Source organism: Rhinopithecus bieti, unplaced genomic scaffold (genome assembly GCF_001698545.2).
Source record: "Rhinopithecus bieti isolate Rb0 unplaced genomic scaffold, ASM169854v2 scaffold_14839, whole genome shotgun sequence".
Classification (NCBI taxonomy): domain Eukaryota; kingdom Metazoa; phylum Chordata; class Mammalia; order Primates; family Cercopithecidae; genus Rhinopithecus; species Rhinopithecus bieti.
In genome coordinates this window covers 2264309-2280757 of record NW_016808133.1, presented here as the reverse complement: position 1 = coordinate 2280757, position 16449 = coordinate 2264309, and the positions used below count along the sequence as shown (strand labels likewise).

At 41.9% G+C, this 16449-nt stretch overlaps 1 protein-coding gene across 2 annotated transcripts in view; it reads right to left on the bottom strand.

Annotated features, from left to right (window-relative positions):
• Positions 1-3484: 3484 nt before the first annotated feature.
• ABCB10 (ATP binding cassette subfamily B member 10) overlaps positions 3485-16449 on the bottom strand; it is a 42972-nt gene continuing 30007 nt past the window's right edge. For both annotated transcript variants that reach the window (XM_017885588.1, XM_017885589.1), the window contains 6 exons: positions 15816-16025; positions 13175-13254; positions 11899-12079; positions 7538-7581; positions 4532-4566; positions 3485-4088 (listed from right to left, as the gene is read on the bottom strand). In XM_017885588.1, the coding sequence (XP_017741077.1) occupies positions 3857-4088; positions 4532-4566; positions 7538-7581; positions 11899-12079; positions 13175-13254; positions 15816-16025 (782 nt within the window). In that variant the 3' untranslated portion in view covers positions 3485-3856. The remainder of the gene's footprint in view (positions 4089-4531; positions 4567-7537; positions 7582-11898; positions 12080-13174; positions 13255-15815; positions 16026-16449) is intronic.

The window sequence follows — 16449 nt, the reverse complement described above, 5'->3', positions numbered from 1 at the left end:
TTTTTTTTTTTTTTTTTTTTAGTAGAGACGGGGTTTCACCACGTTAGCCAGGATGGTCTCGATCTCCTGACCTCGTGACTGCCCGCCTTGGCCTCCCAAAGTGCTGGGATTACAAGCGTGAGCCCGGCCAAATTTCATGTATTTTTAATGTGTCATGAGATATTCGTCTCTCGATTTTTTCTAACAATTTAAAACTGTAAAAACTATCCTTAGCCTGCAGGCTATACAAAAACAGCTGTTTGCCAACCCTTGCACTAGCTTTGTGAGGGGGGCACAGTCGGCACCTAGCACAGGACCTAGCAAAATCGAAGATGCTCAGTAAATGTTTATTGAATGAATTCAGTGGACAGAGATGACCAGGAAAACCCCATGATGCCTCAGAAATACACTCCAAAGGAACATTTACAATGCAGTTTTCACATAATTATTTAATCTATATTTGTTTTGTAACATTTGTACTGGTTTTCGCTTATTTATTTACTTTTGAGACAAGGTCTCACTCTGTCTCCCAGGCTGGAGTGCAGTGGTGCAGTCTCGGCTCATTAAAACCTCTGCCTCCCAGGTTCAAGCGATTCTCCTACCTCAGCCTCCTGAGTAGCTGGGATTACAGGCGTGAGCCACCATGCCTGGCCGGGGATTCATCTTATTTTATAAAACTGCCAAAGCTTATCAAAAATAAACTAAAACCAGGCCGGGAGCGGTGGCTCACGCCTGTAATCCCAGCACTTTGGGAGGCTAAGGCAGGCGGATCGCTTGAGTTCAGGAGTTCGAGATGAGCCTGGCCAATATGGTGAAACCCTGTCTCAACTAAAAATACAAAAAGCAGCCTGGCATGGTGGGGCACGCCTGTAGGCCCAGCTACTCGGGAGGCTGAGGCAAGAGAATCGCTCGAATCCAGGAGGCCGAGGTTAAAGTGGCCAAGATCGCGCCACTGCACTCCAGCCTGGGTAAGAGTGAGACTGTCTCAAGAAAAAAAAAAAAAAGATGAATTCCCAAAATGGAGCCCTACTTTTATAAGAGTGCACTTAACAAGGGTTTGACCTACAATGGTTTAACTTGTGATTATTCTTTGAGAACCTGTCAGGCCCAGGGTCAGGGGAGACCTTGCACATAGAGACAAGCCTGGGAGGGTATATAACAAAATGCTGAGCTCAACAATGTGAACATTTTCTTTTCTTTTTTTTGAGATGGAGTCTCACTCTATCACCCAGGCTGGACTGCAGTGGTGCGATCTCGGCTCACTGCAACTTCTGCCTCCTGGGTTCAAGCAACTCTTCTGCCTCAGCCTCCCAAGTAGCTGGGATTACAGGTGCCTGCCACCACGCCCAGCTAATTTTTTGTATCTTTAGTAGAGACGGGGTTTCATCATGTTGGCCAGGCTGGTCTCGAACTCCTGGCCTCACGATCCACCCGCCTCAGCCTCCCAAAGTGCTGAGATTACAGGCATGAGCCACCACACCCAGTCAACAATGTGAAATTTTATCTTCACATGGAGGATTTCAGGTAAATTTTCTTTTTTGCTTATTTTCTAAATTGTTTACATGAAGATACATATCCCTTCAAAGGCTCCATGGAATAAGACAAAAGGTAGTATTTTCAGCATAGCTTTGAGCTGGCCTCTGCCTATCTCACTAATATCTTGTTTCACCACTTCTTGCCTGAAACTGTATGTCATTAATGCTGAATTAATTCACACCTTGCCTATGCTTATTTCCTCCTCTGTGAAATGGGGAAGATAAATATTTGTCTAAATTACAGGCTTGTCAAAGTATCAAATGTAACATACAAACACTCTGGAGACAAAAAAGTGATACCAGAACACAGTGTTACAACTACACCTCTTTATGGTGCCTAGCTGCATTCTTGTTATTAATTTTCCCCTGCCTTACCGCTCCTTCAAAACTAGAAGTTCCTTGAGGGCAGAAACTGTGCCTTCCTCATCTATCATCAACTTCACAGCACAGTGCCTTGTCCCTGATGTGGGTAGGAGATACTTATTTACTGCAGTGAAACAACTCAACAGAATATTTGTAAGTAGGAAACAAGTGATGACATTAACAAACTTGATACGGAGGAATGAATGGAACTTTTAATTACAACATGTTTTTCTATATGTGTAATGTTAGTCTTTTCTTTATTCCTGAATCTCTGCAGCCAAATTCTAGTAAGAAACAATGTAGTGAGAAGTTTTATAAGAAATGACAGACTGCATCTTTGGTTCCGGGGTCATTAAAAAAAAAAAGTGACAGACACAGATAAAGTTCACTATAAATTTTAATCTATGATATAAAATATTACCTAAAGATATAATTGAACATCATGTATCAGAAAATAAAACATAACAATGAAATGCAATTTTGTAAATACTTCTATGGCACAAGGATTATTTTCCTCAGATTCAACCTTGAAATTGTGTTTTGTTTGCTTTCTGAAAATCACACTTTATAAAGAATACAAGTAGAGCTTGTTAAAAATGATTGTCACAGCTGTACTGTTTACTAATTCAAAGAACACTACATTCATTCATATCAATTTTATTAATTATGAAGAATAAAATATAATATTCCATGCTTTTCATGATAGTGGTTTCTTCTTCCAGTCTAATAGGGAACTAATAAATGGCTTAGTTCATGGCAAAATTCCATTTGATTTCCATGACTTTAATACTTCTTAGGGTCTAGCCTTCATCAATGGAGGAAAAAGCACTTTCTTCAGGCAACAGCACATTAACAGCACTGAAAAAAAATGGCAAATTTCAATGGTTGGTCAGCATTGCTTTAGTAAATTTTGAGACCGATAAAAAAACTATAACCAGAAATAAAAAAGGGTTTATTAGTATCTTCTTTTCAGATGAGTGATACATTCTGAAGTTTCTTGTTATTCTATTGAATAGCAAAGGACTTCCAAACTGAAATGTCTTAAGCTGAAAATTAGTTATATTCCTCAGATTTAGCCTTATTAATGAAATTCCAAAAGTGTTTATAAGATTCAATTCGTTTGAAAGATAAATTCTAAGATATTTTTTCAAAATACATGCCCTTCAAACAAATGAGAAAATCATTCATTCTTAATAATACTAGTGCTCCTTGCTCCCAGAAGTCAAACGTGAATTTAAAAAATGGTTTTCCTGTTCAAAAAATATGGTTTTCCTGTTCAAAAAATAGGTTTTCCTGTTTCAAAAAATAAAGGTTTCTGCCCTTTTAAAAACTTGTTAGGATTTCATGTCCAAAATGTTGAAATACTGCACCATATTCAAACATAGTTCCCAATAGAACCATATTCCTCACCTCTCAACCTTTGAAGACACAGGAGCGGCCACTAGAAATGTTCCCCTTCTTTCCAGCGATGTTAAATAGTTAAGTTCGCTCAGAGATTATCGGAAACAGGGTTAAATTTTCATTTTCCATTACTCTATCTAGTAAATTGAACTTAAATTAGATTAGAATATTACCAGAAGAATTACACAGTGAGTTGTAAACTGGCCTAAAACTAACAGGCTTTTATTTAATAATTCCCTTTTTAAAGTTGTCATTTGACAATAGTCTTCAATCTTCAGGCAAAAGAAATGAGGTGCCATGCTATATTAAAATATTCCACAATAAAAAGAAAATACAGAACCTGAAAATAACTTCAGTGCTATAGACATTGAAAAGTTACAATTATTAAAACTCTGAATAAAAGATCTTGAGAACAGGTACATTTCAAAACAATATTTTACACACTTTGGAAAAAAATAGGTATTTTCAAATAACTTGATATATGGTTTACGTATTTCATACAGTCTCTTGAGTTTTTTTTTTCTGTAACACTGTTTTGCATTAAAGTCTCTCATGTTGTTTACCAGTAATTGTTTTCTTTATGCTGAAATAAAGCTTTGTTTGTTCATTAGTTTTCTGTATATCCCATTTGGTTTTGAAAGCAGCTCTTCATGTTTTCCATATTCAGTAATTTTTCCTTGGTCAAGAACAGCAACCATATTAGCATTCTTAATGGTAGAGAGACGATGAGCAATAACTAACACCGTTCTTCCATCCATCAGTCGATCTAGAGCTTCTTGAACAAGGTGCTCATTTTCAGCATCTAGCGCACTGACTCAGGAGCGTACACGAGAAAGCAAAGACGTCAGTGACACCTACACTACAGGCACATGTGCTTCCTGATACACACACTGCAGCCCTTCCTGAGCAATGAATTTTTACTATGATCAAAATTTCAATTGTTTGGGACTTTCTGATCTCCATAAAACTATACTGTAATATAAGGAGAAAAGCATTCTGCACAGTTACGGCTTACAGAGTGATTGGGATTGATGGCAACCATGTCTGAAGTGGACCTAGAACCCTCAACTAGGACTCAGACTGCCCACTCCTTTTCAACTGTCACTATTAATTCAGCCTCCCTCACTTTAAAGTAAAGGGGGAAAAAAAAGCATTTTCAGTTGTATCACTTTGAGGTACAGAATTAAAATGTTTTGGTGAAGAATAATTTGGTTTAATACACATAATCGCATATATTATTAAGATATCCTCACCTGGTTGCTTCATCTAGGAGAAGAATTTTGGGATTCTGAAGAAGGAAAAAAAAGGAAAAGATAAAACAATTTTACTGGAAAAACACAAACTCTCAGCAATAAAAAGGAATAAAATTCTGACACATGCTACAATGTGGATGAGCCTTGGAAACTCATGCTAAGTAAAAGAAGCCAGACACAAAGGATCACACAGTGTATGAGTTCACTTATATGAAATGTCCACAACAGGCACTTCTGCAGATTGGTGGGTACCTGGGGCTGGGTTCAATGCAGGAAATAAGGAAGGGGAGCTGCATGGCTCCTAAAGAGTAGAGTCCTTGGGGTGGGGGAGGTGATGAAAATGTTCTAAAATTGAGATGATGGATGCACAACACTGAATAAACTAAAAACCAATGAATTATATTTTTTAAATGGGCAAATTATGTAGTATGTGAATTATATCTCAAACTGTTATTAAAAACCCCACAAATTATTAAGTGTCTGGGATAAGTACATAAATGAAAGAATTAGGGACTATTTTAAATGATCATCAGAGTAATCACTAGACCAGCTATCATTTATAGCACAGTTTTATCCTGCTGGTCAGTGAGATGGGAATCTAAAATGAGTAAGGTGGCTGGGCCTGGTGGCTCACGACTGTAATCCCAGCACTTTGAGAGGCCAAGGCAGGTGGATCACCTGAGGTCAGGAGTTTGGGACTAGCCTGGCCAACATGGCGAAACCCCATCTCTACTAAAAATACAAAAAAATTAGCCGGCCTGGTGGCACGTGCCTGTAATCCCAGCTACTCCGGATGCTGAGACAGGGGAATCACTTGAATCTGGGAAGTGGAGGTTGTAGTGAGCCAAGCTTATACCACTGCACTCCAGCCTGGGTGACAGACTGAGGCTCTGTCTCAGAAAATAAATAAGTAAATAAATAAATAAATAAAATGAGTAAGGCTGGGTATGGTGGCTCACACCTGTACTCCCAGCACTCTGGCAGGCTAAGAGGGGAAGACTGCTTGAGCCCAGGAGTTCAAGACCAGCCTGGGCAAAATAGCAAGACCCCATCCCTACCAAAAAAAATGTTTTTTTTAATTAGCTGGGTTTGGTATGGTATGTACCTATAGTCCTAGCTCCCCGGGAGGCTGAGACAGGAAGATCACTGAAGCCCAGGAGGTCAAGGCTACAGTAAGCCATGATCACACCACTGCACTCCAGCCTGGGTGACAGAATGAGACCCTGTCACAAATTTAAAAATTAATAAGATAAAAATAAAATTAGAAAGATACAGTCTATAACTTTCAAGGTCCTGCTTATAATTTAGAAATAATAAACTAACTTTGGGAGGCCGAGGCAGGTGGATCATTTGAGGTCAGGAGTTTGAGACCAGCCTGGCCAACATGGTGAAACCCCATCTCCACTAAAAATACAAAAATCAGCCTGGTGTGGTGGCATGCATCTGTGATCCCAGCTACTTGGGAGGCTGAGGCATGAGTATCACTTGCAACCTGGGAGGCGGAGGTTGCAGTGAGCTGACATCGTACCATTGCACTCCAGACTGGGTGATAGAACGAGACTCTCTGTCTCAAAAAAAAAAAAAAAAAAGAAAAATAATAATAATAAAAAAGAAAAGCTAACATGTAAGATTAAAAAAAAAACCACTAATCTGATGTCGATAAAACATTACAATTCTAGCTTTGCAAATGGAAAACACACACCCTCACAAAAAGGTGGCTACTAGTCTTCATATATTATTCACAATAGCCCCAAACTGGAAATGACCCAAGCATTCATCAGCTGGTGAACAAATCAACAAATAGGGATCCATCCATACTACTCAACAGCAGAAGGGAATAAAGTACTGATACAAGCTACAAATTGGAGAAATCTCAAAAACACTCCACCTGTACTAAGTGAAAGAAGCGAGATGCCAAAAACCATATATTGTCTGATTCCATTTATCTGAAATGTTTGGAAAAGCAAATCTAGACAGAGATAAAGTAGATTCATGGCATCCTGGGGCTGAAAACAAGGAACGACTGCCAGTGGGCACGAGAGATCTTTTTAGGGTGACAGAAATGTTCTGAAACTGGACTTTGTGTGCAACCAACTCCGCAAATTTACTAAAAGTCACTGGAGGCCGGGCGCGGTGGCTCAAGCCCGTAATCCCAGCACTTTGGGAGGCCGAGACGGGCAGATCATGAGGTCAGGAGATCGAGACCATTCTGGCTAACAGAGTGAAACCCCGTCTCTACTAAAAAATGCAAAAAACCAGCTGGGTGAGGTGGCGGGCGCCTGTAGTCCCAGCTACTGGGGAGGCTGAGGCAGGAGAATGGCATGAACCTGGGAGGTGGAGCTTGCAGTGAGCTGAGATCCGGCCACTGCACTCCAGCCTGGGTGACACAGCAAGACTCCATCTCAAAAAAAAAAAAAAAAAAAAAAAAGTCACTGGAAAGTACGTTTAAAATAAATGAATTTTACATATGTAAATTCCACTTCAGTAAAGCTGCTTTAAAAAAAAAAATCACCTATAAGTCTGAGGAGAACAGTTGTATAACAAAGGGAAGGCTATTGCTTCCTTAAAAAGAGAATGCCTGCCTTTCAGCTAAAATGGCTCTTCCCTTTCCTTCTAGGAATCTTGCCTAAGTACTTCAAGTCTGTACTATTCATTTTAGCAGCTGATTACAGATTGTACAAATATGCATACTTGTGCTGTTTTATATTTTGCATTAATAATCACTGTTTCACTGGCTAGAGTGTACGCTTCTTGATGGAGGGTCCATGTGTTACATTCTTCTACCTCCAACAACCTTAGCACAGTACTGGGCTCATGATACCTAAGAAACACTTCTTAAATTCGGACAATACACTACACTAATTTACCTTTCACCAGAACTGTCACCCTCCCCCTCCAAGAAAAAAAAAACAGAAAAGGAAGAAGATAAATACTAAATTACAAATTACAAGGTCCCTAATAAAAATAATCCCTAATTTTAAAACATCCAAGTTGCTTCAGGCTTACCTTTAGCAGAGCACGGGCAATTGCAATCCGCTGTTTCTGCCCACCTGACAAAGACAATATTTAAAAAAAGAAAGCCTTAACAAAAAAATCTTAGTAATAGGCTTTTATGATAAACCATATAGCAATTTGAAGGTAAGCTTCTTCTAGTTAGTCATAGCTGACACAGATAGACCAGAAACTTATTTTAAAATACAGGTTTAAAATATATCAATCCCAAAATTAATAATAACAATTATTATCATAGCCAACATTTGTTGAGGACTTCCTATATACCAGGTATTTTCTTTTCTTTCTTTATTTTTGAGACAGGGTCTCGCTCTGTCACACATGCTGGAGTGCAGTGGCGTGATCACTGCTCACTGCAGCCTCAATCTCCCGGGCTCAAGTGATCCTCCCACCTCAGCCTTCCAAGTAGCTGAGACTACAGGTGTGCACCAACACACCTGGCTAATTTTTGGTAAAGATGGGATTTTGCCATGTTGCCCAGGCTGGTCTCAAGCTCCTGGGCTCAAGCATTCTGCCCACCTCAGCTTCCCAAAGTGCTGGGATTATAGGTGGGAGCCACAGTGCCCAGCCAATACCAGGCATTTTCTATATGCACTGCATGCATTTATCTCATTTAATGTTTTTATTTTGAATAATTTCAAACAAGGTCTTGCTCTGTCACCCAATTGGAGTGCAACAGCATGAACACAGCTCATCGTAGCTTCAACCTCCTGGGTTCAAGTGATCCTCCCGCCTCAGCCTCCTGAGTAGCTGGGAGCCCAGGCCCATACCACCACACCTGGCTAATTTTTAAAATTTTTTGTAGAGACGATCTTGCTCTGTTGCCCAGGCTGGTGTCAAACTCCCGGACTCAAGAGATCCTCCTGCCTTGGTCTCCCAAAGTGCTGAGATTGTGAGCCACTGTGCCTGGCTAATCTTTTAAAAAAATCCTATGCCATAGACCCTATAATTTTTCCCATTTTACAAATGATAAACTGAGATACAAAGTAACATGACCAAGATCTCACAGTTGGTAGGTAATGGAACTGAGATCTGAACCTACACAGTGCAAGGGGTATGCTCTTAAAAGCATGTAAAGATCTATGCTGTTCATCGCTACACACACTTCCTCCCTAGCAGAATATCCAATGTAGCAAGGAAACCAGAAACTCAAGATATTTGCAGGTTTCCCAAGTACACTTGAAATGTCTGGGAGCAAAGGACATCAATGGTGCTGAGACTGATAATTCTAATATTCCCACATTATAGCAGTTATTTTTTATTTTTATGTTTATCTTGAGATAAAGAGTCTTGCTCTGTCTTCCAGGTGGAGTGCAGTAGTGCAATCATGGCTCACTGCAACCTTTCACTCCTGGGCTCAAGTGATTCTCCTGCCTCAGCCTCCCCAGTACCTGGGACTACAGGCAGTGCCACCATGCCCAGCTAACATAGCACTTATTCTTTACAATGTTCTTTTTTCCCCCTCCTCTAGAGGAACAAATAGTAGTATGTGTGTATGTATGACACTGAAAATTACAGTAGGCCACTCTAATCCTCCCTGTCTTTTTAAGCTCAAATTCTACTAAAAGTGAGGGAACAAACTGGAAGTAGGTGTGGGAGAAGGTGGGATGGAGTTGAGTCAGCAGGATCTGTGTTGATTCCCTCCCTATCTTTGTCTCACCCCATCCTCCCTCCTCTTCTCCAGGGACGCTACTCCTAAGTCACACTTGGAAAGTCTCAGAGTGCTCACTCCTCCCAACTTACATTGTTTATAAAACCCAATTCCACTTCTAGGGATAAAAAACATTCCTTTTTGGTTGATTTTATTGGCTGAAGATACTTATCAACAGCAGTTGCTGGACATCATTTTATTTCATATAAGAGAGGTTCATCCTCTACATCTGAGGTGTGTGGTGCTGCTAAATGCTGCTCTCAAACAGGAAACCAGTGCACACAAGGAGAGCAGTGAGGAAAACCCTCTCCTGAGCCTCTGATTGGTGAGGATGCCTGAGTGCCCTGAGGTATGTCCTTAGAGCAGCCTGCTGATGGCTTAGGTCCCCTGTGAGTCATCTGTGGTGCCAGTCAGCACACTGGGAATCTATTACTAGGTGCTCTGTCTTCCTCCCAGAAAGTAAGAGGAGACTGGAACCTCTGGTTACTTCACTGAGAAACAGAGCTGGAGGATCCTACCAGAGGGAAAGACATGCAGAATCTGTTTCAAGGAAGGTGATGTGCTCTTGGGACAAGCCTCATACTTCAATGTTCAATAATTTCACCACAAGCAGTTTAAACTGGTTTTCTGCCCCGTTTCTCAGATACATTTCAGAGATGGAGTAGCAGTTCACTTTTACACAGCAGAGAGGAATTCTACTCCTGGAACATCTCAGATCTATCAAAGATGCCCTTTCATCTACTGCTTATGTATGTTTTTTAATCATATACAATAAGCTTAAAACCCTTTTGTTTTATATTTTCTGTGGTCTAACTTCAAATGAAAAGTTTAGCATTGGAAAAGACTATTGTTTCAGTCTAATCTGCCAGCCTTCACTGTGATAAGGAGGCACCCACCCTCTGCTCAAGCAGAGACAAGGAGTTGTTGTTTTTTTTTTTTAAGACAGGGTCTCTCACTCACTCTGTCACTAAGGGTGGAGTACAGTGGTGCCATCTCAGCTCACTGCAACCTCTGCCCCGCTGGGCTCAAGCAGTACTCCCACCTCAGCCTCCTAAGTAGCTGGGACCATAGGCGCACACCACCACACCTGGCTATTGTTTTGTATTTTTGATAGAGAGAGAGTCTCGCCATGTTGCCCAGGCTGGTCTCGAACTACTGAGCTCAAGCAATCAGCCTGTCTTGGCCTTCCAGAGTGCTGGAACTACAGGCGTGAGCCACCGTGCCTGGCCAGGAGCTTGTTATCTTGCAAGGAAACATTTCAATATTTGTATGGACAAAAAAAAAGTGTTTAGCTGAAAATTTATTTCTCTTTAAGTTCTACTCATTGGTTCCATTTCTGCACTTTAAAGAAATACAAAGTAAGTCTTTTCTCTCCTCAAAATACGGCACCCATAATGTGATCCAGAATGATAGCTGTGGTCTGACATCACAGGGAACCGCTTACTTTGCCTTACAGCTGTGAGTCCATTCAGCAAATTATGGCCCACAGGCCTGACCTGAACCATGGCTTGTTTTTGCACGGCCCTCAATCTAAGAATGTGTTTTACATTTTTAGAGTTGTTTAAAAAACACACACACACAAAGAAGAATGTGTGACAGCAATCATATGTGGCCCATAAAACCCACGATTCTTTTTTTTTTTTTTGAGCCAGAGTCTTGCTCTGTGTCCCACGCTGAAGTGTAATGGCACGATCTCGGCTCACTGCAACCTCTGCCTCCTGGGTTCAAGCAATTCTCATGCCTCAGCCTCCCGAGTAGCTGGGATTACAGGCACCCACCACCACGCCCAGCTAACTTTTTGTATTTTCAGTAGAGACGGGGTTTCACCATGCTCACCAGGCTAGTCTTGAACTCTTGACCTCAAGTGATCCACCCGCCTCAGCCTCCCAAAGTGCTGGAATTACAGGTATGAGCCACCGTGCCTGGACAAAACCCACAATATTTACTCTCTGGCTCTTTAAAGAAAAGTTTGTCAAACCCTGGTCTAGTATGTAGGGAGTAAATAACTCTTTCAATTTCAGCTTTGTTCCTGATGCACATTCCCTGACTCCCTGGGCAAATCATCCTGCCACTTCTTATCTTATTTTCTTTAATTTTTGAGGGTCTCAGGTTGCAAAGCACAGTTTTTTTGTTTTTTTTTGTTTTGTTTTTTCCAGATGAAAAAAAGCTTGCTGTGGCTGAGTACTACTCAGAATTTTTGGAACACATATGGAGTAGAAAGTGAAAAGAAACACTGGGGAGTTTTCCACATGTAAGAGAGCAAGTGGTAAGGCTAATTTCAAAAACTCTAAAGATGAAAACCTAATTAGAAAATAATACTGCAATACAGAAACATGTGGGCTGGGCACAGTGGCTCATGCTCCAGCACTTTGCGAGGCCAAGGTGGGCGGATCACGAGGTCAGGAGATCAAGACCATCCTGGCTAACGCGGTGAAACCCTTTCTCTACTAAAAATACAAAACATTAGCTGGACTTGGTGGTGGGCGCCTGTAGTCCCAGCTACTCGGGAGGCTGAGGCAGGAAAATGGCATGAACCTGGGAGGCGGAGCTTGCAGAGAGCTGAGATCGTGCCACTGCACTCCAGCCTGGGAGACAGAGCAAGACTCCGTCTCAAAAAAAAAAAAAAGACAAAAAACAAAACAAGAAACATGTGAAAAGTTCTTTGGATATAGAGATTTTGCTACAAAGCAGTAAAGAAATGCACCTGAGAGGAGAACACCCTTTTCTCCAACCACAGTGTTGAACCCTTGGGGGAAGTTCCGGATGAAGGCCACTGCATTGGCCACTTCAGCCACTCTCTGGACTTCCTCAGCGGTCACAGAGGAAGGGTCATCGGCACCGTAAGCGATGTTCTCAGCGATTGAGCAAGAAAACAAAATGGGTTCCTACAAATTGGAAATAAAACATATCACGAATTTCAAACAGACTTCCAACATGTCTAATAAATTGAGACCTAGCAGTCTTTTTTAAAATTTATGTTTTGCCATAAACAGGATTTTATCATCTGGAGTTCTCACCATGCTGCAGACAATGAGACCTCACAGCAGGTGCCCGCGAGGCACCTGGCACATCGTAGGAACTTCATAAATGTCAGTCCCCTGCCTTAGGAATCAGGAGGCACTGGGAGACCCCGAGTCCCGCTGCATTTTCCAGCTGCCTGCCTTCCGCTCAGGACAAAGTGGGGAATCCATCCCCATCCATTACTTTTTGAAATACACACAAACCAGATAGGAATAAATAATTCTGACAGAACTGTATGAAGTAGTCCTAAAAAATAAGCAAACTTCCAGGCTCTTTTCTCCTTCCCTAATAATATACACCACTGATGTCCCTACACTCCTGAGCACCCATCACTGCCCTCACCCAAGTGGAGTGGGGAGAGGATGAGCTAATTACAAAGAGAGGTTCAGAAATGGGGGGAGGCTCAGGTTTGTATGCTGTGTGCACAGCCTGTTCAATAAAAATTAAAACAGCTGCAGCAACATTTCCCTGCCCCAAAGGGTCTTGTGAAAATGGCCTTATCAAAGTGACCACATCACATTAACACTCTGCTTTGAAATCTGCAGCTTCTTTGCAGGGAGGACTCTGGCTCTTGCCAGTCTTTGATCACTTCTCCCTGAAACTCATTATGCAGAATAGTAGACTGTGGCTGGTGATAAAAATGGGAAGTGGGGAAGAATCAATAAAAGCTAAAAAAGAGTCAATAAAATCTTCTATCATTTCCTCCCCATCCTCTAGACTATCTAGTAATGGCAGTCTCCAGCTTTCAACAAGTCAATGCTTTGCTCCTGCTCAAGGGTTTAGGGTTTTCAGGAAACAGTGCTACTTGCAGACCTAAGCAACTTGCCATGTGAGATGAGCTTAATACATCCCGAAGACTTCCACTGCTTCTCTCTTGAGAAGATCGAGACAAAAAAAAAAAAAAAAAAAAAAGAAATTTTAAAAAAAAGTGAAATAGAAATGGAAGCCTCTCTTCTTACCTGACTCACTGTCCCAATCTTGGATCTCAGCCACACTGGGTTTAGCTGACGGATGTCATGGCCATCAAGACTAATAGTTCCTTGTTGAGAGGAAAGGAAAGAGTCACTGAGTGTGATGAGGCTGATGATCAACACAGAAAAGATCCAGTGGGAAAATTCCAGACTCATTTTTTAAAGATGAAAATGTATGGAAAACCTCCAGATGGACTCTAAAACTAACGTATTTCATGGCATTTCAAAGCTAAAAGGTTCTTTCTGGATTGTCCAACTTATTGCCTCCCGATAGTAGCTGGATGACTATCTCACCTAGTCCATCTGTCCAGCTTGCCTTTCTGTACCCCGGAGGTTGGAGGGAGTTTTCCCAAAACTCCCTAGAACTCCCTAGTGACTTAGGATTCCACCAATAAGATGCACTTGTGCAAAGCTTTAATTAAGAAGGGAGGGACAAGTCATGAGGTGTCCACTTGCTGGCACGAATATTGGCAGAGGTGGCACAGTTCTGAAGCTGGTACTCATGATGGCAACTGCCTAAATTTGCAGCTTCCTGACCATGCCAGTGTCAGCAGCTACCCTGAAGGCCTGGTTCTGGGGTGGAGTTCTGGGAACTGTCCTGGACGTACAATCTAGAATCTATTTTGTCACCCCTGCCAGTGATTTTTGAGCTCTTTTATTACTCCTTAAAATTATCCCTTTCTGTATAAGCTTAGTTGGTGAGGAATCTGTTGTCTGCAACTAAGAATCTGGTCGATACCATGGCAGAGCTTTTAAATAATCAGACGCTATCTCTATGACTTTCAGTAACATAATTCTTCACATTGAGGGTGCTCAACAATACTTGGGGATGATGACAACAGTGACAGCATAAGAAATGCCATTTCTTCTCAGTTAATGTTGTGGAATTATAGGAGCCAGGGGGAAACTTTCACAAACTGGCAAAAACTTGAGGTCTTTGATGAAAAAGCACAGAGCTCTCTATAGACTACACGTGGCAGACATTTAACTGCAGCTTGCTTTGTCCTGGATTTATTCATTGTGATGAAGCAACTAGAGACTCAGTATTTTTACTTAAATTACAGCAACCTAAATAGGATTGTTTTTTGTCTTTTTTTTCCTTTTTGTGGAGAACAGGGCCTCACTATATTGCCCAGGCAGGTCTCAAACTCCTGGGCTCAAGCTATCCTCCCACCTCTGCCTCCTAAGAGCTGAGATTACAGGTGTGAACTACTGTGCCTGGCTAACTAGGATTTTTTTAAACTCCAAATTTTATAGCAAGTCAATGGTGAATCAAGAAAGTAATTCCAGAGGCAAACAGTATATAGTAAGTCCCATTTTAACACAGGTAGTGATTCCGTGGGTCAGGATTTGCAAGTCACATATTTATCTGACATGTAACCAGCTCCCACATTATTTTAACCAAAAAGCATAAGCACAAAGACACAAAACATTCTTTTCATTTTGTAAATTAAAGAATTTTTTTTTTTTTTAATAGAGACAGGGTCTCATTATGTTACCCAGGCTGGTCTCCAGCTTGTGGCCTCAAGTGATCCTCCCACCTCAGCCTCCCAAAGTGTTGGAATTACAGGTGTGGGGCTCCACATCCGGCCAAAATACTCTTCTAAATTCATGATTTGATTTTTACTAAGAGTTGTTTGCTTGCTGATATTGTTGTCTACTACAGGGAAGATATAAAGAAGTAAAATCATGACAATCTTTGCTCTTAAAGATCTTATAATCCCGTTAAAAATAAAATAAAAACCAGAATGAGAGAAATCATCCATTACGAAAATCCCTACTAGCTCAAAATAGTTTCAATGGAAAAGTTACATAGAAGCGAATCACTGGCCGGGCATGCGGGCTCACGCCTGTAATCCCAGCACGTTGGGAGGCCAAGGCGGGCAGATCATGAGGTCAGGAGATCAAGACCATCCTGGCTAACACGGTGAAACCCCAACTCTACTAAAAATACAAAAAATTAGCTGGGCGTGGTGATGGGTGCCTGTAGTCCCAGCTACTCGGGAGGCTGAGGCAGGAGAATGGCGTGAACCCGGGAGGCGGAGCTTGCAGTGAGCGGAGATCATTCCACTGTACTCCAGCCTGGGTGACACAGTGAAACAAAAAGAAGCGAATCACTGATTGCCAAGTTAACTGTGTTATAATAAGCACTCAGTGGGTCACAGGCAGAGGCAGAGGTTCTCCAGGAGCTCCCCATCACTCCTGCGCCTAGCACGCACGCTGGCAAACGGCGGTTCTCCAGGGTGCTGCTGGTGTGTAGGGATGTCCAGCAGCAGCCCCGGCACTTTCTCCTGGCTGCTGAGCACAGCCTCGTCCATCTTCTCCCAGTAGAGGGCATGTCCAGAGGAGATACCCACGTGGGAGATGAGGACGTAGAACTGGGGAAGTCACTCTGGGCTTGAACAGGTAGGACACATTATATACAAAATGCTCTAAAGGCCTCTGTATGAGCTGTCATGCCCCTGCAAATGACACCTTCTGTTTGAGGGATTTCTTTCCATTGGCACTTAGAAAAGAAGGTACTCTCACAAAAGAAGGTATCTGCATGGTTTGAGCATCTCCCAGGGCACAAAAGTGAGAGCAGAGCTCGGGAGAGTCCCCTGGTGCTATAGTGTGGTGAATCACTTACCAGAAGCAGGGTCGTACAACCTCAACAGGAGCGAAAGCACTGTTGATTTGCCTGAACCACTTGGGCCAACCAGTGCTGTGACAGATCCTGATGGAATGGAAAGGCTGAAATCCTGAAATATGGGCACCTCTGGGCGAGCTGGATAGGCAAAATGCACGTTCTTAAACTCCAAAGCACCCTGGAAGCTTTTCTCATTTAAGATGACCCCCTCTGAAACATAAAATGGAATATTAATTACTTAAAGCAAAAAATTAAATTCACAGCTGAACTCAGTTCTCCTACTCATCTGGCTATGGATGGGTGACTCTATCATAGCTAGTCCTGGCATATGAGCTCTTAAAGGGCAAGTCAGAAGCAGGCTAAATGCTTACCACGTGCCAACTCCGCACCTACTATATCCAAGGTACTACACACAGATGGTCTTATTTGATCCTGACAACCCTGCAAGGTAGAAATTGATTCCAATTTTGCTGATGAGGACACTGAAGGCCACAGACAACAACCTGCTTAAGCTAACAAGTAGTGGAGTTAAGATCCACCCTTGTAGTCTGGTTTCAAACCCAATGGCTTCTGTCTATGCCACTGCCCCTGTGTAGCTCCAGAGTTTATTTTACCTACCCCAAATAAATATTTT